General features: G+C 32.2%; 1 protein-coding gene across 4 annotated transcripts; it reads right to left on the bottom strand.

Annotated features, from left to right (window-relative positions):
* On the bottom strand, positions 1–25832 carry LOC118193575 (zinc finger HIT domain-containing protein 3). 4 transcript variants are annotated; one of them, XM_085819399.1, is made up of 6 exons: positions 25677–25832; positions 25428–25512; positions 11632–11717; positions 10540–10605; positions 369–429; positions 1–242 (listed from the first exon to the last, which is right to left on the bottom strand). In XM_085819399.1, exons 2-6 carry the CDS (start codon positions 25499–25501, stop codon positions 233–235), a joined length of 297 nt encoding a protein of 98 aa, XP_085675525.1. In that variant the 5' UTR covers positions 25502–25512; positions 25677–25832; the 3' UTR covers positions 1–232. The 4 variants fall into 4 exon arrangements, with proteins under 4 accessions (XP_085675525.1, XP_085675522.1, XP_085675523.1 ...); XM_085819396.1 differs by lacking the exon at positions 369–429 and having other exon boundaries at positions 25677–25828; XM_085819397.1 differs by lacking the exon at positions 369–429 and having other exon boundaries at positions 25666–25818.

A 25832-nucleotide genomic window follows, 5' to 3' on the forward strand; every position in this document is an offset into this window, starting at 1 on the left:
TACTTATAATAACATATTTACTTTTTAAATATATTTTAACTATTTACATTTTTATGTACAAATGAATCAACATAGTCAATCATCTTCAACAACATGAAGACAGTGATTAACAAATTCTAAAAATATTGGTTCTTTCATTGCTTCTTCTATGGCTTGTGCTGGATCTTGGGCAGAATCTAAGTATTCTAACATATCTCGTAAATGACGATTTTCTAAACTATGTCTAACTCCTTTATGAAAAGCTGTATGAAGAAAAAAAGTAAAAACTGGATTAACTATTTTTCAACAGGGATGAACATATAACTTGCAATAAAGTATTAAAATGTATTTATAAAAAATAGTCACTTGTAAATATAGAAAATACTTTCCTTAAACAAGGGATAGTCAGCATCAGCCTGCAAGCCATATGCAACCCAACCAATGTTTCAACTGCAGAGATAACAACAGAATGTTGTGTAGTATCCTGTTAGCAAAACTCAATATGAAAGGACTAAAATTTTGCACAAATTGTTTACCGTGATTCTTGTTTCTCTTGCTGAATCATGTTATTTTGTTCACTGTTTACATGTGCATACAACTAATACATATCTTTGTTATCCTCATTTAGATACCCAACCTTAAATTTTAAAATGTGCTGTATTGATTACATTTAGCAAACTTTACACTTAAAATTATACCAGATTTGTATGTATGAGCAACAGAACTTTAAACTAGAAGTATATCAGATTGTTGCCTTTTTCTATTAAATCAAGTGCGCTAAAAAGTGATTTGCTAGAGATTGAGCTACATTGGTATTGATTCATATTTTGATAAATAAAAAAGTGATGAATTAAAGACAGATTTATTATTTTAAGATTTATAATAATCTGAATTTTTTCTTGTAAACGTCATGTAAATAATACACTAAAAAATAAATGAATGAACAATTTTTTAAAAGTGAATGACTGACTTTTGACACAATATATAAATACTAAACAAACACTTAAAACTAAAAAATTAAATTTGCCGTTTACAACTTTAAATCAAAATACTAAACATCTAATTTTTCATGATTTGATGTGTTGCTGTTCTTCTCTGACACTATATATTAAATTTTGCTAGATTAGATCATAATCAATGTCATCCATGGCCTTGGAAATCACAGATTTTTTTTTAAATTCAACATTATACGAGTGATGTATATCCATGATCTATTTGTACATCATTTTCAAACTTGGCCATCGAATTTTACCCCTAAACATCAAGCTGTGTTTATTACCAGCTATCTGTTTAGCATAGATACTTTAAATTCAATCCTTAAGAATATGCATGTATTTGAGAAATGTTAGTATACATGGAGAGTAAACATCTACCCCAGGTTAAATGTCATCAAACAATAACTTGGTTACAACAGATTAAAAAAAATCTGATGTGTACACCACATGACTTCCTTGTACGGAATATTAAATTATACGCATTTTTTCTTGCATTTCATTTAAACTTATTAGATTGAATTAAACCTACTTCGCCGACAGCGCATAAACCACTATAGAATAAATGCATTCTTTAAAATTCACTTTGTTTACCATAGCGACACTCTGGCGCTAAGTTCACTTAACAGTATTATATTTCATTCATATTATAACTCAGAATGCACAAAATTTATATCATTTAAAGAATTATCTAATCGTTGCCACATGTTCTATTCAAATACTATAACAAAGCTAGAACGATGTACAAAAGAAATTAAGCAAACAAAACAAAAAGAAACAGTTTTTCACAGACGATTGAGTATTTCTCATTCAATTAATTCAGTTTTCACTTTGCGACAAGGCAAAAATACATAAAAACTCAAAATATCTGTATTAAAAATTACGAAGTAAATCTTAAGATTTGCTTAAGATGCTTATTTCCTTGAAAAAATTCCAGAAAGGATTAAGCATGATTTAAATAATAAATGAAGGCGTTATGTTTGTTGTTGCGAAGCCTAGTTTCTCTAGATTGGCAACAAATCCACCAGTCTCCTGTTTCAAATGTAAACATCAATGGCCGCCATAAAAAAAAGGCTTAGCGGCACTTAAGACAACTTTAAAATTGTTGATAATTCTAAAAATATTGCACACAGATTTACCAGAGGCATAAAAACCTTAACCGGAAGATAAAATCAACATAACACAATCATTTTTAAAGCAAAAAATGTACAATTTACAAACATATAAGGCTAAAGAAACTGAGATCACTGAGCCGGGTAACAGAGTGGATTTATATATAAATGTATTTATATACGTTTAGTGTGGCCAATGGCAACCAAAATATGAGGTGCACATCTACATGTTATAGCAGTCCTATATACAAAATTTCAACATTCTGAGGCTACTCGTTTTTGAGTTATGCGAGATACGTACGTACGTTCGTACAGACTCCACGAAAAATTCTCTTCAGAATTCATTTTAAAGCAGTTTTATAATTTTTTTGGAGGAAAAGAGTGTTTTATTCTGTCCTTACGTACATATATCACAGAAATACATCTTTAAATTGCTTTTGAAAGAGGTCAAAATGGGATACTTTCGTTGAAATATGCTGCCTGAAACTTTTTGTGATTACAATACTTCCTTTTTACTTCGTACAAGGAAGTAAAAAGCGAGAAAAAAATTTTATAGGCATCACTAGTAATTTTCTAACTGACTGAACAGTCATTTTTTATAAATTGGTTATATTTCTACCAACTTTACTGCTTCACTTTTTTCCTGAAATTTTTATTTAAATTCTTTTCATACATTATTACTGCCCAGAATTTTGCATTAGGAAAGGCACCTGTCAAGCTGATCAAGTCAAAGAGAAATCGTTGTTCAGCACTGATTGTGTTGCAATTTACTATCATGTTTTAGTAAAGCTGCACAAAATTTAAACTATATTTTAATTGATCCACCATCATTTAATCTTTATTTAATATTTGTTTAATCTTATCACCGAATTTCAAAATGTATATACAACTTTAAAGCTGGCTTTTTTCTCTGCTTTTTAATTCTTCCAGTATGCCAGTATGTTTCAGACTGTGGCGAATTTACACGTTCACTTGTTTGTTTCATTAGAGAATCGGGGGGGGGGGGGGTTACTGGTTAAGAAATACTTAATTTACTACTTACAGAATGCTCTGAATATTGTGGTACTTAAGCTTATTACTTTATATTCAAAATACATTTTTCACCATAAAAATTCTAAATAAAAGTAATGATTAAATTAAAAGGCCTACGATCTGCGCTAAAGCTACCATAAGAGATATGTTCAGTATTTGAGCTCAAAGCACTTTTAGCTGGATTGCTTGAGGTGTCCAGTTATGGGTACAGAGAATCCAGAAACAGATCTCATACTAGCTATGCAGCAATGAAGATCAATTTTTATTCACAATATTATCTATTGGCAAACATCACCATCAATACCTCAAACACCATTCTTCATAACAAATCAATGTATGTAACTAGAGAAAGAAGGTAGCACAGCAACAACACCTGCCCACACCTTAAAATTATTATTACAAATAATTACTGTGCTTTAGTGTCAGTTTAACTGACTGACTGGCAAAAGCAAAACTGCACCCTTTCCTGCATAGAATTTGATTCTTTTCCTGTCAGCATCACCCAGTTAGAAATGGTTTATTGCCAAGCCATGAAGAGTACTCTAGCACTGTTGACATTTGAAAGTTAAAGTTACCACATAAATATATATTTAAATACATGAACTAACAACTTTAAGGTACTTAGGCAATATAAAGATTTAAAAACAGTCTGCATGCTTGAAATATAACCTCAAGTACTTATGCTTATGTTTAAAGTTACACAAAAAAGCAACTTTACTTTGGCAAAGATTTTAAATCCAAACTTTAAGCGAAGCTAGGATTCCTTTTTTCTTTTACTTTTAAATTTTATATGGACAAGTTTATTTTTCAAACTGACTTAAACATATGCAGTGCAACACATATTGTGTTTCTGGACCATATTTTTTATTGTATTTTTGTGATATCTTAGGAGAAAAAATAATATTTAAGTGTTTTACGCATGGAAAATAAAAAGCTATGGAACATTAGACGAGGTTACATAAATAAAAAAATGACGAAGATTGTTTAAGAAAGGCTCTGATTCTTGGAGCCTTAATTTAAGCCTCACAATTACTTGATGTCTCAGTTAACCTATATGCACATGCATCAGAATAAAAATTACATTACCCAATTTAAAATAAAGACCTAAATACATTATCAAATTCATTTAGCTATCAGTGTACCTTACAAAATCATTTACTGGATGATGTAAATAAAAGTTATTTGAAACTAAACTAAGTGGCGCAACAGCCCTAGTGGGCCAAGGCCAGCAGTGCCCCGAAATCTGCTTTCTTGACCGTGGGCCCCAGGGTGCATAAGCATAAGCCTAGAACAAGTGGTCAGCGTGGTCGCAGGACCCCCAGTATTTTGTCCCCAAGTGAACTTGGTACTCATTTTATCGACCTAAGGGATGAAAGAGCGGTGGTACTGCTGCGCGATGCGCTAGCCACCGGGCCTAAAAGTTATTTTAGGATCACTTTTTTATTTGTGTTTCTTGGAGAATGATTTATCAGCATGTTTGTTTTTATCCCATAGTCATGCAAATGGATAACATTGTGAGCAAAAGTTGATCTTCATTGCTGCACATCTACCTGAGTCCTCTGCAGCCATGATATGACACCTTAAGTCATTAAGCTGAAAGTATGCTTTGAGCTCAATTACAAAGCGATGCTTTTACGGCAAATGGATGTCACTTCATTTTCACCTACTTACATGTTCTCTGATGATAGACATTTATTGTGATTAAGCCAAATGAATAAATTTTTTATTCTTAAACTCTGCTTTGTCCATCTACTAATGTAATCATTTTCATAGCATCAAAAGCAGTTTTGATAGCCTTTAAAAAAATTAATAAATTTACATATTTTTAAGTGTAGGAAGCAAAATAAATACATAAAAAAATTTTTGATCATACTTTTATACTTGCATTATAATTAATGTAACCCAAATAAGTTGTTGCTTATATATTAAATTCTTTTTGTTGATTTCAATAGCATCTAATAGGAACGAAAAATTACAAATGTAGGAAGCGTGTTCAAAGAAACAAAAATTTTTATTGAGGTAAATATCAAGGCATTATACTTAAGCTATGAAGAAAATGTGACAGTTTTCAAAAACTACAATTTGAAAGGCATTATGCTGCCATACACATGCACATCAGGAAATATATTAGAAATACAAAATAACAACAATGAGAAAAGTCTATCTTCTCTATAAAACCAACCAAAAAAATTACAATTTAAATAGATTTTTATTATAAAAAATAATTAATGGTGTTTGTAAATCTGATGGGCAAAGGGGACAATTGAAATCATAGCTGATGGTGAGTTTGTAAGGTCGGATGATGTTAATTAACTAGCTACCTTTTTATTAGTCAAAAGGAGCAATTTGCCAAGAAGGACTATTAATTTCATTTTGGTATATTACGTTGATTCACTTTTTAAATTGTTGCCACCAAATATTAGAGCCTTGTATTATATTTAAAGAAATTAAATAATGAAGAATCAGCATAAATGTATGTATGTTTCTCACACTGTGATAAAACAATGGCACCTAGAGCCATCAAATTTTAGATAACATACATTTCCATCCCAATATGGGCATCTGGAAGCCCAATTTGGAATTTGTATTATTATATATTTCATATCTTGTAAAACTTAAATGAATTCTTTATTAACAAACTCAACGATTTTAAAGCAAGCAATGGACACTGTACCAAAAAAAAAAAAAAAAAAAAAAAAAACATTTTTAACTTCAGCATGCGTAACTCAGCATGTAACTTTGTATCGGAAATTCTAAAGATATGTTCATTTTAAAATTATTTTGAGATATTGTTGTTGAACTGAATTTTATGGTTTAAGTGCAAAGAACATGATATTTGATAAATAAAGGTAAAATACAAAACGTTAAAAAAAAAAAAATTCCCTTTGGGCATAATGTAAAATTTGAAAGAATTCAGATTTAAAAAAAAAAATTTTTTTTACTCTTTTTAAATTTTTTTCCTCAACTCCCACTTGGATAAAAAATTAATATATGAGCTCAGAAAGTTTGAAAAGAGCCTTTGTCAGCCATTGCAGATTGGCCACTTTATTTCTCTCTGTAACTGAATATCATAACTGGCTTTAGCTTCTCTAGCCAGCATCGTCTAACTGAAAGACAAAGGCCTAAGCCACAGGTTAGGATGTATGTGTTACTTATTTACTTTAGTGTTACTTTGTATTTAATATTTAAATTTTACTTAAAGAACATTTGTTTTGAATTTCCTGCAAGCTGTAGAGGTTTTCTATTACATTAATTTTGGCATAACTATCAGGCTGATGTATTAATAAAAAGTTTGATATTAAATCTTTATGTGAGTTTGTATTACTGTAATTTAGAACTAAAATGGGGCAATAAATTGTTTGCCTTTATGTCCGACATTTAAAGTAATCATACAAGTTTATAAGCACCATCTAGAAAGTGTGACTGACAATTTATTCTAACGAAAAAATTTTTTCTAAAATCACTTTGCGTCATCAGCAAATGAAAAGAAAAACGGTAATGTTTTGAAAAAAAAAAAACTTTGAAGATGCTAAATTTTAGGTTTCAATAGTGGATGAGAGTATTCATGTTATAAATACATATGAACTTGCCATTTTTTCACAGCTACTGATAAAGACTATAAGAAAAGGCTTCTTTGCTGGTACTAAGGTATGTGACTGAATATCTTGGTTTCCAGAAGCAGCAAAAATTACCATTAAAGCAACTTTCTTTAATCACTGCTAACATGCAGGTGAATTAAAAAAAAAAAAAAAAAAAAACTTTTTTTTTTTTTTTCTTAATCTTTTAATTGCACTGAAGAAGTGAAAGTATTCATTTCATAATTCATTCCCAAACCCAAGAGATTTCATCACTAAAAGCAATTACTTTATCATGTTTGATACCGCTTAATTCCCTCAATGTTGGCTAAAATTTGTTGCTTGAATATAGCCTTGAGTTCAAATGTGAAAATCTGAGATTTCCAAATCAACCATATTGACTAATATTTCATTTTAAAAGAACTGATTGTTCTTACATCAAAAGATAGGACTTGAATGACTCAAAGTTTGACATGAAATGGCAATTTTCAAATTTGGGAAATCATCATTTGTCAGATAAGACATAAATTTTTAAATTTTTAAACTTAATAAGAATTTTTCTTGAAAATCAAAAATTCCAAAATATTAAAAAAAGAAAAAATCTTAGAAACCCAAATTTGAGATTTTTCTTGTGAATTTTAATTTTTGTTACAGGATTCTAGAGCATAGTAGCTATCTATAACCAATATTTTCCTTTATCTCTTAACAAACAAAAATCAGTATTACTATTTAGAAAATATAGCAGTTTTACAAATAGTAACCTCATTATGTTTTCTTAGAAGTACAGATGAAAATGTCACTTTACATACATGTACCATATTTGCTCACATATTCCCCTCTTTCTTTTACTAATTTTATCATATGAAAATCAAGAGAGGAAATTATGCAAATAATTTAATTTCCAAAGGATGGAGTTACAATAAGAACACAGCTAATGAAAAGTATTTATTGATATATTATCGGTATCTATAATAATATTATTTACAAAAAAAAAAAAAAAAAAAAAAAAACATAAGTCTTATAAGATCAGGACTGTGGAGTCAGAGTCATGGAGTAGCAATTCCGCAGATTTTGGGGTAAAAGGAGTTGAAGCTGGAGTCGCTAAAAACAGGTCGACTCCAGTTTTTGTTGGACAGTTTGAATTTGAAATGAAATTAAAAATGAATTGAAAAAAAATAATGACAAACTGAGTTATTATTTTTATTTATGGACTATATATATTAATAAATAGTTACTTTCTATTTTATTGACATATTAATAAATAAATATAAGGGAGGAGGAAGGATGTGATATTTGCCATTAGTGATTAAACTGATTCATTTAGTTAAAAATTTCACTGGTAAATTTAGGTAAGCAGCAAGAACTTCCAAAATTGATGCTATTCTTAGGAAGCGAGCAAGAAAAGGAGCAATTATTGATCAAGCAAAACGATAAGGAAGTACATATTTAATGATAAAGAGGTTGTTAGAACTAAGAACTTTTTTAGAAGATGTAGATAACCCTAAACCCTAATGATTCACTAACAGAATGACTGTTGAATGATCTTGCAGAATTGGAAACTCTTCTTTCTACACTGTCTACAGCCACAAAAAAGCTGCAATCTGATGATTTGACAGGAGGCAAGAATGGAAGAATGCGATGTTTGTTCTTTCTGAAATGGAGGGTTTATTGCAGAAGGAATCATTTCTTCACTGAAGAAATCAGAAACTAGTTTGCTAGACAATGAGATCTTGCTGGGTTCAATATATGTAGATCCAAAACACTGAATTTTCTTGAATGATGAACAAATTAAAAGGGCAAAGAAAGCCATCTATGAACTTTCATGAAGAATGAAATTACTCTCAGAACAATTGGAGAGTTCGAATCAGGACAGCCAAACTGCAGACATTGCAACTGAGTTTCTACCATCCTCTTTCGGTGATGAATTAGATTTTGAGAAATATTTTTGGGTAATATTGAAAAGGCTAAGGCAAAATGAATGAAAATAAAGAACCAAGAGCCTTTAGATATAAAAATGAAAAAAATACAAACAAGATTTCTACACGGCCTTTGAAGAAACAGAACGCTTGCAAGATACCTCTTATAGAACTTATAAAAATCTATCCTGAAGATTAAAAAGAAGTAGCCCTAACAGTAACAGTTCTTCTCCTACTCAAATTAGTGTGGAAAGACTCTTCTCAGCTCTGAAGTTTATCAAATTGGATCTATGGCCCTCCAACAAAGAAGATCTTGCCGAAGCTATACTATTTCTTAGAAATAACTAATGCCAGTTTTTCCATTTTATAATAAATGCTAATTAATATAAATAGTTTGCTATGCCATCAATTTTTTTTCTATAGCATCTATTACTTCTTTTATATTAAAAAAATTAGCTGTAATCCATGCGTATATGTTTACTGACGATACTCAGAGGGTGTTTTTTTTTTAAACTGAGGGTACTCAGAGACCTCTGTAGCTTGAACTATCAGCTGTTTTGTACAGGGACTATTGACGACATGGGAAAAAGGAATCTGTGAAAAAACAATTTGCAATTTAGTTCCAAAACTTGCCGATAGGGGGAATATGACACTTTTGATCTAAATTTTAAGTTTAACTGCACAATAAAATTTCTGACCACTTTAAAAAGTTACTGTAAACTGATAAATGAATAACAAAGAATTAATTTTTTCACAAATGTGCTTTATTCTAAAAAATAACTTCTGTAAATGGTTGCAAATTATAAAAAAAAAAAAAAAAAAAGAGAACATTCTATTCGACTTCCTTTTTATTCTTTGCTCCTTTGTTTTTATTCAACAGAATTGTTTTGGCGGGGAAGACATCGGCTATTTTCAATATGACCTCCATTTTTTGGACTAAGCACTGCATTCTGTTCACTGTACTCTCTACAGTTGAATGGAACTCAAAATACTGTTGCTAGTGTCGACTACGTAATCGGGATTTTGCATTTTGCAATTTTTTCCTGTGTTTTATGCAAAATTTTAGTTATTTTAAAGTGTAAAGTACCACATGTTCTCCTATCGGCAAATTTTGGAGCTAATATTTTTTTCCCCACAGATTCCTTTTTCCCACGTCGTCAATAGTCCCTGTACAAATTTTCGTTATAAACTGACAGTACTCAGAGACCTGTATAGCTAAAAAAAACACCCTGTATATATTTCAGGAGTCGGAGTCAGTCATTTTCCCTATCGACTCCACAACCCTGCATAAGATATCTTCATTTTTGCTTCCCTATACTTTGAATCTCGCTGATTCTTATTGTTATCCACAGCTACTTCACAGGCCTTAAAACATTCAGTAGTGGTAGAACTGAGGTGTCCACTACAACTTGCAAATAATCGCCATAAACACCATTGTGTCTTTGTCACTCTTTCAGTTTGTCTTTTCTCATGCTAAGATTTCAAAACTAACAAACACATTTCACATCCCTGAATTTTTGCAGCTCTTTACTATAAATACACCATCAGTCAGGGCTTATGTACCCAAAATCCATTAGCAAATCAGTTAGTAAGATGAAAGCCACCATCACCTGAATGAATTCATTTTAACATTATATCTAGGGACAAGACGTGACAACTGGAAAATTTCCCTTATAAGAAATCAAAGTATTTTGTAGTGAACAAAAAAAAAAAAAAAAAAAAAAAAAAAAATCAGGATGTTCATACAAAATCTCATCAATATGAGTCTTTAAATTCACGCATGCAAATGTTTATTTCTAAGAACTGAGCTCTTATTATGAATATGATATTAAAAAATAATTTGATATAAGAGAAAATGAAGGAAAGAAAGGCAATTATTTTAATTAGTTTAATCAAATTACGTTGGTCAAACAGATTTAAAAATAGGACATACCTAGCAGATTTAATTTTTCGGGCTTAACAGTGTCTTCTGTTTCAAATTCATAATTCTGAACTTCACCTGTTAATGTAAAAAATATAACAGTATTTACCAAAATGAACATTAAAAGAATTAAGTTTTTAGAATACCATTATTATTAGAAACATCAATTAAATTTTGAAACATCTATTGCTATTTAAATTGAAAAAGAAAATATTCCTGCATATAATTTAAAGAGTTCATCCAATAATAATACTTGCCAAGTAGATTCGAATATTAAACACTCGTAACTAATGCTAAAAAAAGTGCTAGTTAGCATAACAGCACCGAACATTAGTAATTTTCAGTAACTGAACAAGCTACTATATGAAGTTTTCATTTTATTACTATATTAGCAACATAAATACCTGACATTTCACATTAGGAATTCATTGATAAAGCCAATCCAGTGAATCTACGATAAACGTATCGGAAGAAAAAGAATTTCCTAGAAACAGAACTTATGGAAAATTCTGATAATATTATAAACAGGGTGCATAAAATCATAATTTTCCAAAAAAGGAATTTTTTTTTAAGTATATAAATTAGCCTTTTGTTTTAATTTTTTTTTCAAAAAACTTTAGTATATTGATTTAAAACAATATAAATTAATGCAGCAATTTCTAATTATACTAAGTATATTAAAATTTGCTATAGCTTATAAGCACCAGTTAAATAGATACACAATTTTTAGTGGCCACTAAAAATGAATATTATTCAAATATTTTTTTTGAATTATATTCATTCATTAATATAATTTTTAAAATGTTTTGAATTCTAGAAATTAATGATAATTTTAATTTTTTTAATATTTAACTAGTATTCTTTACCCACATCAATGAATATGAAAATGGTGCTCAGAAGATATTAATCCATGAAAGTTAAATAGTAAAAAATACTTGAATTTTTCTATGATTATATAAAAAAACTATGCATTTAATATCAGCAAAAATGCAATGTTGTTTTTAAATTTACTTTGTGATTGATAATTAATTATAATTTTACTAGCAAACAAACTTTAACAACAACCATATAATCTATTTGTGCTAACTTATCTATTGTTATTACCATTTTTCACAACAGACTCAGATTTATCTTCTTTTTTAACACATTGCTCACTTCCTTTATGAGATTTGTAGCATTCTACAGAGCAGCTAAGAAATTGAAAAAAGATATATAAATTAAAAAAAAAAAAAAAAAAAGATATACATGATAATATAAAACTTTTCTTGATTGAGGAAAACTATGAAATGATTAAACAGCACTATTAATAATTTTTCCCACAAATATCAAGAAAAAAAAGAGATGTAAAAATTAAATATAATAAGGAAATAATTCTTTTGAAGCAGCATTTACTTTAAATTTAGCCAGAAATATAATATCAAAATGTTCAACATTTTCCTTTGGGCTTCTAAAATTTTTCTTTTCATTACAGCACATTCCTTTCACCATTTTATTACACCTTGTTTGCATTTTTTATTAGTTTTTTCCGCCACTCTTTCAACTTCCTTTCTTGCTTGCTCTCTAATTTCTCTTTGCTCTTCTAGATCAGTATTCCAACATGGTTGGTAGTTCGGCCTCTTGCTTCTCAGGATGTTCTTTTTGGTGCACTTTTGGAGCACTGAGGTAAAAGCTAATTCTGCTTGAAGCATCATTCGAAAAAGTGTTTACTTGATATTCCATATCTTCTGTGAAGGCCTTCCAATTGTCCTTTTTGAAGTTCCACATAATTCTTCGTTATTTCTTATCTGTTTTTGGTTGGTAGAAATTGTTTTTTTTACCATTTGGTGACTATTTCCTGGGTCCCCAATTACCGTTTTCTTGCAACAATCAATTAGGTTTGCTGAAACTATGGTTAAATCAGGGTTAGTAGAATTGCTTGAATATTGGATGAAGGTGTTAGGGTCATCTTTACTTATATAACTAACATTGCATTACTATCTACAAAATCCTCAATAATTTGCCCTACTTGGTTTTGGTAGGTGTATCCCCAGTTAGGGAAAGCAGCATTAAAATCACCTACAATTATAGTATTTCGATGAGGTATTAAAATGTCTAAATTTAAGTTTTTGTTTGGTGGACTGTATATTCCAAAAATTTTAAGAAGAATATTCTCATTTCAACATTACTCCCACAATTTCTGCAGTATCATGATTGTTAATTGTTTTCAACACCTCAAATGATGATGTCAATTTATTTTGCACTGCCACTAAAATACTACTCGCAATCTGTCTGCTTTTGAAAAGTCCAAGAATAGTGAAATTTTTCATATTATAATACTTTATTTTGTCTTCTGTAATATTTGCTTCTTGAAACCAGAACATCCAGGTTCTCCTCATTGACTACCCTCTTAATTTCTAAAACTTAAGTGCAGGATAGAAAAACAAAAGCTCTTTTCTCTGTTTGCTTTACTCTGAACTGCCTTAGCCATAACTGTTACTGAATTAGCACCACCCAGTAGGCACCTGTGAATTAAGGATATCACAGATGCAAGTAACATTACCTAATTAAAAATTTATCTAAGCACTTTTGCATAGCAACAAAACAAAAAATAAAATCCTAACCATCCAATACACTGTAGTGGGAAGGTGGAACTAATGACAATTAAAGCACAAACAAAAAAAAAAAAAAAGTATACATGAAAGTTATCAAAGTCATTGCCTCAAAAGTTTTCAACACGCCATTTCAGAGTCACCAAGAAGTACACCACTTTTGTATTTTTTCTTGCTATTAGAAATAATGAATAAAAATTTTAAAAGAAGCTTTTTGCTTGCAGAATGTTTGGCAGTTAGGATTTTCATTTCTTTTTTTTTAACCAGCAGGGATTTGAGAAAGCTGAGTATCAAATGGCGACAATATTTCTGAGCCTAGTAATAATCTACAGGAGGTATGAAACATTTCAATATACTGTAAAGGCCCTTACTTTCGCGAAAATGAATATATCGGTGATTTCGCGAGTTGAAAATTTCGCAAATTTTATATGAATAGAACCAAAAGTTGAAAACTTTCAAAAGTACCCAAGTAAAGTTGAGAAAGTTGAAAAATTCCAGAAGTACATCTTTTGCATAAAGCATTTTAAGAAACTTCCTTTTGTCCGAAAAGTTTGTCCCCCCTCCCCTATCGCTCTTAAAACAACCCACGGTGCTTATCAACTTTGACCTTGGCTCAAGGTGTGCATTCCCCTCCCCCTTTTGCACCGAAAGTGTAATCACCCCACCCCCTTCGCTTTTCTCGGAATCAGATCATTCATGCCCAACACCTGCTTAAACAAGTTGTTTCTAGCAGGAGCTCCGCAATGGAGGAATATCTCACCAAGTTGGCTTTTGCCAAATGTTCTGACAGATGAGAGACAAAAGTGGTGAGTGCAAGATAGAAAATTGAGAAGAAAATAAGTTATTAGTGGCGTAAAAAATGTGGAAATACTTGTACAAGTTGATGGACAAGAGAGAGGAAATTCTTATAGCAGCTCCAGTGCTGGCGGGGCTTCCGGATGCAAGAAATGCTAAATTGTTTGTTAAATCAAAAGAAATAATATCCGCTAATACTGGGAAAGCAAAACGTGGGCAGTATGCAGTATATGACAAAGTGCTGAGGTCCCAAATGGGCCGATATGCTACTATGAACGGAAATTCTGCAGCAGTGAAACATTTTACCTCTGAACTGGGAAGGCCGGGGAGTGAATCAACCATTCACAGTATAAAGAAACAATACATTCAAGCATCTAAACGAGCTAAAGCCGATGTAACAATTTTACCGCACAGTAATCATGGTCGCCCATTAAAACTTTGTGATTTTGATGTAAGCATTCAAACATATACAGTCAAAAGTCGTTAATTCGGACCTCAAAGGTAAAAACTTTCTGCGCATGCGCCGCGTTGACACATGCGCATAGGCGTTTACACGTGCGCGTAAGACCTCTTACGACTGCGCATTTGCGTGTGCGCAAGCGCAGAATACGTTTTCGCGTGCACGTTTAATGTATAACGGACAGTATAAGCTAAAATTATCTAATTATCTATTTCAGTTAATGTTGATGATTGCGTTGTTCCTTAATTTTCGAATTGGATCCGGCTTATTAGTTTTTGCAGACTGTAAGAGCAATACTATAAAAGTAAACTTGAACTTTCGATTATGTCAAATAGAATTTCCGATTCTGGAGCTCCCAAAGGATCGTACAAAACGAAAGTATGTTTCGATGTCCATCAAACAAAAAGTGGAATTGCTGCAAAAAATGGATAAAGACATGAAGAATGTGACAGAGAGGTTAGTGAAAATGAAAAAATTTCGATTGACAAGTTAGTCGGTATTCTCGGCACAGCAATTAACGGGACTTGAACAGCGGAACTTTGTAACTGAACAAAAAATTATGTCTGTTTATAGAATTAACGAGAAAGTATTATCACATAAAACAAAGCAACTTAAACAACTTACATTGAAAGAAATGTTTAATAAAGTAAACAAATAAATATTAAGCTTTTGTTTGTAAATTTTGATACCCTTTAGATCATAATTGTTCTTTATTTCATAAATTATGGTTTCATATTTTTAATTTTAGAATTTCTGCATGCTATCTTACGTGATTTAAACTGATGATCTATAATCCGGAAAAATCAATAATTTGGAATTGCCGAAGTCCCGACGAGTCCGGATTAACGACTTTTGACTGTATACGTAAATTGCGAATTGCTGGTGGAATAGTGAACCGCACTATTGTTATTGCAGCTGCAAAAGGAATTGTGAAATCACATGATCCATCTCTACTAAACACTTTCGATTTGAACCCAAGATGGGCCAGAAGCCTGCTGGAAAGAATGAACTTTGTCCGTGGAAAGGGAACCAAGAATGTACGAAAACTGCCCCTAGACTTCCCAGCCATTCGCGATGAATTTGTTAAGCGTGTTTGTACAGTGATCGACAGAAATGTTGTTCCCCCTGAGATGTTCATTAACTTTGATTAGACAAACGCAAAGTGTGCCTACATCTAATTACACATTGGAAGAACATGGTTCAAAACAAGTGTCTGTAATCGGCATGGAAGATAAAAGAGAGATTAGTTTTGTTAGCATATTCCCTTGCTGGAAACCTACTTCCACCACAATTTATGTTCGCTGGAAAAACAACGAATTGTCATCCAAAGTTTACATTTCCCGCGGACTGGGACATGTGGCACACCAATTCGCACTGGAGAATAACTGACACAATGATTCAATACATCGAGAATATTCTTGTACCTTATTACGACAAGCAGAGAGAGCTTCTCGTGCTAGTTCCAGAACAACCTGGTATAGCATTGTTCGACGTTTTTAAGGCACACCAAGATCCTCTTTTTCTGACTGAACTAGAGAAGAGGAATATTATTCCAGTTTTTGTGCCCGCTTCCTGCACAGGAGAGCTCCAATATTTGGACTTAACTGTAAATGGGGAGTTCAAGCATTTGCTCAAGAATGAGTTTATTGAGTGGTATTCTAATGAGCTTCAGTTTCTAGAGGAAAAAGAATCTGTGGACTTGTGAATATCATGACTAAAACCAATTCACACTTCTTGGCTTGTGCACGTATTTAACAGTATTGAAGCCAAACATGAAATAATTTTGAATGGCTTCAAAGAAGCTGGTATAAATAGTATTCTAAATGAATGAACTGCCTTCTATTAATTTTATTGTTTTATATTTGAGAAATATAGTTGTATATTATTCAAAAAATAGTTATAACAAAGAAAGTTGTCAAGAAAAAGCTTGTAACTGTGCAATAAATCATTAAATTTTGGGTAAGTGAAAAATTTCTGATTTTTTATTATTATTTGAGGGGAGGGAAAGTATTTTGCGAGGCTTAAATTTTCACGATTACGACGGGCTCGCAAAAATTAAAGCCTCATGAAAATAAGAGCCTTTACAGTATTTAATAGCATACTTCTACTTCCTTAGCCCTTATAGTGGCCAAGAAAACCTGTCAAATAAGGTGGCTGCATTGAGTGTTTCTGAGATTTTTCCCATGTGTAATACGAATCAGATATGCCTACAAAGTCCTCCACGATGGCATATTTCCCTTGACAGATAAACCTTATACGCTTAATTAAATCAATGTAGAAGTGATTGTGAACCCCTTTCAATTCCGGGAAAAGATGTGCTAATATTTTTCTTTGTAAACAACTGAAAGTTCAGTAGAATCTGCAAGCCATTTTAATGAATACAATGATCTTTTATATTACATAATTAGCCCACTTTATATATGTCCCTTTCAAAATACATTTTTTAATGGATTAAATTTCTAGAATTCCTAATCATTTTTACATTCTCTGCACCAATAAAAATTAATTGCAGACATTTATCTTCAAGATTATCATCTGTGAAAATTACTGTACATACAATCATACTGTTCAAACGATTCAACACGGTGCATATAGATAGTTGATTACAAGTACATGCAATTTCTCAAATCTGTAAGTTTTAGATTTCGGAAACAAGAAAATCTGAAATTCAGGTTTTAACCATTGCTTTTTACAAGCAATGGTTAAAACAATGTACAGTCAAAAGTCGTTAATTCGGACACCCATAATCCGGAATGATCTATAATCAGGACCTCAAAGCTAAAAACTTTGTGCGCATGCGCCGCGCTGACACATGCGCATAGGCGTTTACGCGTGCGTGTAATGTTGGTAGTGGTGATAAAGGCAAAGCATATTCTGCTTCCCTTAAATAAAGCTAAGACTAAACAAAATAAAATTAATGCTCTATTCTGTAAATAAAATAAAAGAGCTAACACTGTAGCCTTTACATTTAAAATCATTTGATTGAAAGCAAACTAGCATAATGCTAACTGATAATCACACAAGAGAACAAGAACATTCGCCGATACCGGCGTACATATATATTATACTCGGCCAACCCGCCGATCTTGATGTCATCGGCCAATCAGCGGCAACCACGTTAGCTTACCTCCGATCAAAATTTGCATGTGGAAAAACTAAAGCCAACAAACGGCCCTCTTTTCCCCATGCAAAGACAAAAACAAAACTTTCACAGAAGTTCATAGTTCAATTCTATTATATGAAAACACTTATTGTCTTTAAACACTGAAAACATCTAAACAAAAGTTTCTTAAATTAACAGCAGTCGCTGCTTTCATGAATAAGTCGGCAGTATTTAATTTACTGGTGATAAATTCAAGGTCAAACACTCCATCATTTACTAGTTTTCTAACAAAGTGATATTTTACGTCTATGTGCTTAGTTCGGCGATTTTCTATTGGCGATCTAGAAAAATCAATGGCAGACTTGTTATCACAAAATAGTTTACACTCTCTTAAATTAAACTTTAAAATTTCATCTTGTAAGACATTTTTCGTCCACATTAATTCTTTCGCTGCTTCAGATAAGGCGATATACTCCGCTTCCATGGTTGATAAACTTACACATTTTTGTTTAACAGTTTTCCAGATTATCGGTACTTCATCTAAATCTATAATAATAAAAGCAAGTGTAATGTGTCTGTCTGTCTGTCTGACCGAGCTCTCCAGCCAAATCTATCGCACGCAGGGACCTGGAATTTTTTATACGGAAGCACAAAGGGGCTGGCCACCAGACCTCGAAGCCCGATTTTCGATTTTTGAATTAGAAAAATTTAAAAAAAATTATTTATAATTAATTAATCATGGTTTTTTTGACTCACTGATATTATTATTTGTTTTCAAATAACGTTCGATTGTAACAATTGATTTCTTTATTCTAGCGTTAGTTTGCTGTTTTGACGATACATTAAATCGATTAATTACAATTCATTTCTTTTTTGTAGCTTGTGGGGGGGGGAAGAGAGAGAGACAGTCTACATGTCCTACACTACTATTCCTGCGCTATTCACTTATCTGCATTTTCTAAATGCACGGGCAACGCCGGGCGGGTACACCTAGTATAATATAAATCCTCCCATGGACACGTGGTCATCTCTATTACTTGCATAATCAGCATCTGAATAACAATATAAATTTAGATATTTAATCTTCGATAAGTTTAACTTATATAATTTAGTACTATTGAGATAACCAAGCAATTTCAACAATGCTTCCCAATGCCTAATTCCAGGATTCTCCTGAAATTGTGATAAGATATTCACTGCATACGTAATATCAGGCCTTGTCCTGTTAGCTACAAAAACTAAACATCCTAACAGATTTCTAAAGGGTAATGTATACATTTCCGCAATTTCTGCACTTGTAGATGGACAATCTAATTTTGTAAGAATAGTGCCCTTAGCTATGGGAAGTGAAGTTATTGGTTTTTGGAAATGTTTAAATTTTTCAAAAATTTCTTCGATATATTTTTGCTGATGTATAAAAACCCCATTCTCATTCTCTAAGAATTCAATTCCAAGTAACGTTTTAGTTTTGCCTAATACTTTAAGATCAAAAAACTTACTCAGCTGTGAAATTACTTTATCTATACTATATTGATCTTTACTAAAAATCACAATATCATCTACATATAACAAGAGAATTACATTTGAACCCTTATAAACACAATTACACCATTGTATTTTCTTAAAATGTAGATTTTCTAAAGTACTTTCAAATTCACAAAACCATTCACGGCCGCTTTGATGTAGACCGTAAATGGCCTTGTGTAATAAACACACTTTATTTTTCTCTTCGATAAATCCCTCTGGTTGGGTCATATATATTTTCTCATCTAGGTTTGCATATAAATATGCATTCTTTACATCTAACTGACAATTAGTCCATCCATATAAACATACAAGGATAGTGAAAAATATTCTTATGATTGAAAAATTTACTACAGGACTGTAAACGTCATCAAAATCTTCACCTCTTTTCTGCCTGAATCCCTGTGCTACTAAGCGTGCTTTGTATCTAACCACTTGATTCTTTTCATTTCTTTTTAGCGTATAGACCCATTTGTTTCCTATTATAGTTTTATTTTCTGGCTTTTCGACTAATTCCCAAACCTTTCTTTTCTTTATTGTGTCAATTTCTTCTTTCATTGCCTTATCCCATTCTTCGGCATTTACTGATTTTCGTGCTTCTTTAAAATTTTGTGGGATAACTATTTCTATGGAATTTGCCTCTTCAGACACAGAGCTAGTCTCCTGTTCTATGAAATTAACTTTCCCCGAGTATTCGTTTTTTCCACTAAAATTGAACTTATCTTTTTCATATTTAATATTTCTTGCCTCACAATACTTTTCAATATCATTATAGGATCTAAAACGGGTGTCTGTTCCCTCTACATAATAATATATGTCTGTACGTGTTCCATCTGGCCTTTTAACTGCTTTTCTTTGCTAGTTTAAGTCTGATACTTCTTTCAGAGTAGATTTGTCATCTGACAACTTTATTTCTTCTCTAGAAATTTCCTGTTCTTCATCTGATTCTGCTAATAGCTCAGATTCCTCTAGTCTTTTAAATTTAGGTTTTGATTTCTGTTCCAGGATGCCATTTGCTGCATACAGTTTTTCATCGAACTTCACATTACAGGTTTCTATTAATTTGCGTTCTTCTGGCAGCCATATCCTATAACCCCTAGTTTCCTTCGCATATCCTACCATGATTCCTTCTTTGCACCTCATTTCTAATTTATTCCTAATCTGTTTTGGCATGCCAACATAGGCTTTACAACCAAATACCTTAAAATAAACAACACTGGGTTTTCTATTTAGGAACATTTCATAAGTGGTTCGGTTGCTTTTATGACATACTCTGTTCCACGTATGTACGAAACAGCCAAGAGCTTCTGCCCACCATTCTTTTCCCATTTTACCATCATTAAGCATAGCTTTAACTGCGTCTAGTTCTCTTCTGGGGTGTACGCGTTCGTGCTTTCAACACTAATTCCATTTTCGGCTAAGTACCCTTCGAATTGCCTGTTACAGAATTCCCCACCATTATCGGTGCGTATACTTATTAATTTTCTATTCGTCAGTCTTTCCATTTGCCTATGATAATTCTTAAAGTTGTAGGACGATTCGTTTTTATTTTTCATACAATACGCTGTTACTAATCTACTATAGTCATCTACAATAGCAAGAAAATATTTACTCCCACCCTTAGATGGAACTGGTAGTGGGCCATAAACGTCTAAATAAACCAACTGCAATGGTTTATCCGATCTCTTCGGAACAGATTTAAAAGTTATTCTATTCGATTTAGCAATAATACACGATTTACACCTCTCTATTGGTTTTTCAATTTCTGGTAACCCTTTCACGCTTTGATTCTTACTAGTTTTCATAATATAATCAAAATTTACGTGGCTAAATCTCCGATGCCATAGCATTGCATCGTCTACTTTATTTAACTTTTCCAATTTCTGTACCGTAACCAGCTTCCCTTTTACCTGTTGCATATCTAAATGGTTTTATGTGATAAAGTCCGTCATATCGTTTAGCATAGCTATCCCAATTATTAAAGTATATCCACATCTTCCCTTTTGAAATCACAAAATGAGCACCAGCCTTTTCTAACCTTGCTCCCGATAATAAATTTCTTCTTAGATTTGGATTATATAACACATTATCTAACTCAATCCAATTTATTCGATTGCCTACTTTTACTGCAAATTTGACAGTACCCTTTCCTAGTACTTTACTTTCACAATTTCTTACAGCTAAAGACATACATATATCATTTATTTCTTCGAAATTTGTCATTAAATTTCTATTATTACAGAAATGAGTTGTAGCTGCAGTATCTACGACCCAATTAAATTTATCTGCGTTACCTCCTTTATCTGTAGTTGTTACATAATTTTCTACTAACATTAATTCTTTATCTTTAAACTGTCCATTTTTATCGTCTATTTTAAACTTCTGATTTTTACTTACATTTTCTTTACATTGAGCAATTAAGTGCCCAAATTTATGACATCTGAAACAAGGTCCTATTCTCATATTCCCCATTTTTTTCTTAGATTTAGTTTTATTTTCAACTTTATCTTTCCCTGCGTTTAAACTAGTAGTATTAAACACGCTTACCTTGCTGTCTTCTAAATCGGCAATTACCTGGCGAAGTCGGCTTTCTTCCCTTATCAATTCTTCAGCAATTCTTTCCAGCATAAAATCTTCGTCCTTCCACCTATAGATCAACTGTACAATGCCGGAGTATTCCTGGGGTAATCTCCTTATTGCCTGAAATTTTTTAAAAAGATCTGCCAAATTGTGACCAGCTTCAGCCAACTTCTTTGCAGTCATTCTTATCCTTGCGATGAATAATCCTATTTCTTCATTTGGCGTATATCTAATACTAAAAAATTCATCCAGTAACTGAATTATCCTTGCTCGTTTTGAGTTCAAATTGCTTCTGTAGAACTTCCCACACTTCTTTACCACTTGAACATTCTCGTATCAGCGGCCTGAACTCAGCTTTAATTCCGTAATATAATGTAGTGAAGGTCCTGTTCTCTCTCAGTGTGAACTCCTGCTTTTCACGCCTTGTTGCACTTTTATCTAATTCTTCTTCTTTGTCCTCTATGAAGCTCCAACAATTTCTATCCAGTAACAGCATTTTCATGTCGACTTTCCATCGATCCCAGTTGTCATGGTTTAACAACTCAAAACCTTCAGGTAGTAATGACATCTTCAATTAAGTGTGAGCACAACGACTTGAACAAACTTCTAAGACAGGTCAGCTTCTTTTTGTGGATAATGGCCCTCTTCACATACATTCCTTCAATGCTGAGTTGAACTGGATGACTGATTAGCTGTTGGCGCTGGGCCCATAACCCTGTTGGTAGTGGTGATAAAGGCAAAGCATATTCTGCTCTTCTTAAATAAAGCTAAGACTAAACTAAATAAAATTCATGCTTTATTCCATAAATAAAATAAAAGAGCTAACACTGTAGCCTTCACATTTAAAATCATTTGATTGAAAGCAAGCTAGCATAATGCTAACTGATAATCACACAAGAGAACAAGAACAAGAGCATTCGCCGATACCGGCGTACATATATATTATACTCGGCCAACCCGTCGATCTTGACGTCATCGGCCAATCAGCGGCAACCACGTTAGCTTACCGCCGATCGATCTCCGATCAAAATTTGCATGTGGAAAAACTAAAGCCAACACGTAAGACCTCTTACGACTGCGCATTTGCGTGTGCGCAAGCGCAGAATACGTTTTCGCATGCGCGTTTTATGTATAACGGACGGTGTAAGCTAAAATTATCTAATTATCTATTTCAGTTAATATTGGTGATTGCGTTGTTCCTTAATTTTCGAGTTGGATCCAACTTATTATTTTTTGCAGACTGTAAGAGCAATACTATAAACGTAAACTTGAACTTTCGATTATGTCAAATAGAATTTCCGAATCTGGAGCTCCCAAAAGATCGTACAAAACGAAAGTATGTTTCAATGTCCATCAAACAAAAAGTGGAATTGCTGCAAAAAATGGATAAAGACATGAAGAATGTGACAGAGAGGTTAGTGAAAACGAAAAAATTTCGATCGACAAGTTAGTCGGTATTCTCGGCACAGCAATTAACGGGACTTGAACAGTGGAACTTTGTTACTGAACAAAATATTATGTCTGTTTATAGAATTAAAGAGAAAGTATTATCACATAAAACGAAGTACTTAAACAACTTACATTGAAAGAAATGTTTAATAAAATAAACAAATAAATATTAAGCTTTTTTTTTTTTTTTTGTAAATTTTGATACCCTTTAGATCATAATTGTTCTTTACCTCATAAATTACGGTTTCATATTTTTAATTTTAGAATTTCTGCGTGCCATCTTACGCGATTTAAACTGATGATCTATAATCCGGAATCGCCAAAGTCCCGACGAGTCCAGATTAACGACTTTTGACTGTATAAAAATTTCCCATTTTAGACATTTGTTTTATAGGGCCTCATTCATAATCTAAAAAGCTTATAGTACTTTGCTTATTATGCCCTAGCATTTTAATAAATCAGAATGCCTTGTGAAAAATATTTTAAATACATCCTACCATATTCCATATTTAAAATTACATGCACGACAATTTGATTCAAAACCTAGTGAGAAATATTGCAATACACAAGAATCCATGAAATACGATTACTTTTTCCCCATCTAAACTGCAGACCTTGTTTTTTGGCGATTCTTTTTTGACGCCAAGATTGGCGTCAGGAAGACATAATTTCAAGATGGCCGCTACACAAAACCAAAATAAGAAGTCAAAGAATTGCATAAACTCTGTGTCCATGTACACATCAATCTGTTTTCACTTAAAAAAACATCCCAGAATTGCACAAATTAGGGCTTAATCCTAGTATACGGTGCACATGAGAGTTGGCGAAATTCGGGTTTAAGAGACTAATAAGCGCGCCAATTGTGGTAACCAAGCCGATTTTGGAAGCTCTGGAGGAGAGTGCATTTGGGAGCATTTTCGCGCATGCTCATTAAATATTTTAAATTGATAAGTTTTGATTGGTGCAGATGGAATAGAAGAATTATTTCAAACCATTGTTTGAAGTTCCATTAATCTTCGGTCTTCGGCTGAACTGAAAGAGAAAGGATAACGTATGTTCAGGTAAAATTTATTTATCTTTTATTTTTTGTATTTTTTAAAATAACAGTAGTGGTTCCGCTGAGTTTCTGATTAGTTAATATTTTTTAATTAATCGGTTTTTGATCAGATACTGAATATGATTTTAGTTTGATAACGTCTTTTATTCTACAGTTCGAGTTGGTAACGTATTTTGTTCTACAGTTCTATTTGCTAACGTATTTTGTTCTACAGTCGGAAAACGTTACTTTTCGATTATGATGAGCAGTGCTATGCATTGAGAATATTTAAACACAAAATTTTTTTGGAAGTTAGGACCGGAAGAAAAGCTTGCTGTAATTGGGCAGTAGATGCCAGATCACTGCCAAATTTTAAAAATCGCGCCACCGTATTTTGATTTGGGATTTGGAAGGAATGTGGAGTGCTGTTGAGCGTGGGATGAAGGGGACAAAAAAGGTAAGCGAAAAGTTTGACTCTTATTTGATGGAATATACGTATGTGGCGGTGCCTGAAAAATAATAAATTGTCATCCGAAAAAATGAAAAACTTTATATTTGCAATAAAAGCAATATATCCGCCACCCGAGTTTGAGGGCCATGGCATTTGAGTTATGATATAGACCCTAAAACATATGTGACACTGAGCCATGGTATTTAATTTATTATATTTGATATGTGAATGTTTTGTATTTGTTTGAAAATTATATTTTTATTTGTTATAGTCTGTTAAAAATTATTTTCAATTTCTAAATGCTTGCTTTTTTTCTTGTGTCTCACCGTATGCTTAGGATTTATTAACTTATGATTATCATTTTGTTTACTTTTTTAGCCAACTTAAACTTGTGGTGACGCTTTACTTTGAGGTTGCCAAAAATTTGGCGACAAACGTAAACGCATCATTTTGGTGTTTGCGACAATTTTAAAAATCGTGCCCAGACCGCACCGTATACTAGGATTTTACCCAAATTAGGCATTGCACACTGCTTTCAATCTGACCATGTACACATCAATCTATTTTTATTAAAAAAAATCAGGAGGCTAAAGCAAAGTTAAACGATCATGGTAACCAGAAATGAGATTTCATCGCCAAAATTTTACAAAAAATTGTCGCTAATCGAAGGGGCACCCAATTCTACACTAGAGCCGTTCATCCATTTAAAATAAATCTAATCTTAGTGAAATTGAATTTTACATTAACAGGTATTTCTGGCAGAAATAAAAATATGAGAACAAATATGATGTTCTTGTTTATGGTAAAAAATTAAACTATAAAACAATAACATGAACAAAGCAAAAAAATCGGGACTATTCTAAATCAAAGCCGTGTAAAAAATTATGAATTATGTAAAATTTGGAAAGACTTACAATTTTATGAAACAGACAGGGCACTTATACTTAAATACACTTTTCTGACATATTCCGCATATATTTTCAGACATCCTCGGACCTTCTGTAAGTTTAGAAGATAATCACATTACAAGTAAAACAAAATAAAACATTAAGAGATAAAAAAATAGGTATAAAAGTATAATAAACTCAGAACTGTCTAATTCTTTACATAATTAACTGAATTTACAATACTAAAGTACAGAGATAAGATTACACGAGTTTTACTTAAATAACTTTATATTATAAAGATACACAAAATTAAATATTGCATTTTCCACTAAGCACGTTGTTATCATCAAAGAAAACACAGATGTCTTGTTTTGCATCTGTCTTTCTACCCGCAGGTCAAAACATCATGCTTAGGGGGCGAATTCAAGTGCA

Source organism: Stegodyphus dumicola, chromosome 6 (assembly GCF_044657685.1).
Source record: "Stegodyphus dumicola isolate Sdum_Otavi_A_Nest chromosome 6, ASM4465768v1".
Classification (NCBI taxonomy): Eukaryota; Metazoa; Arthropoda; class Arachnida; order Araneae; family Eresidae; genus Stegodyphus; species Stegodyphus dumicola.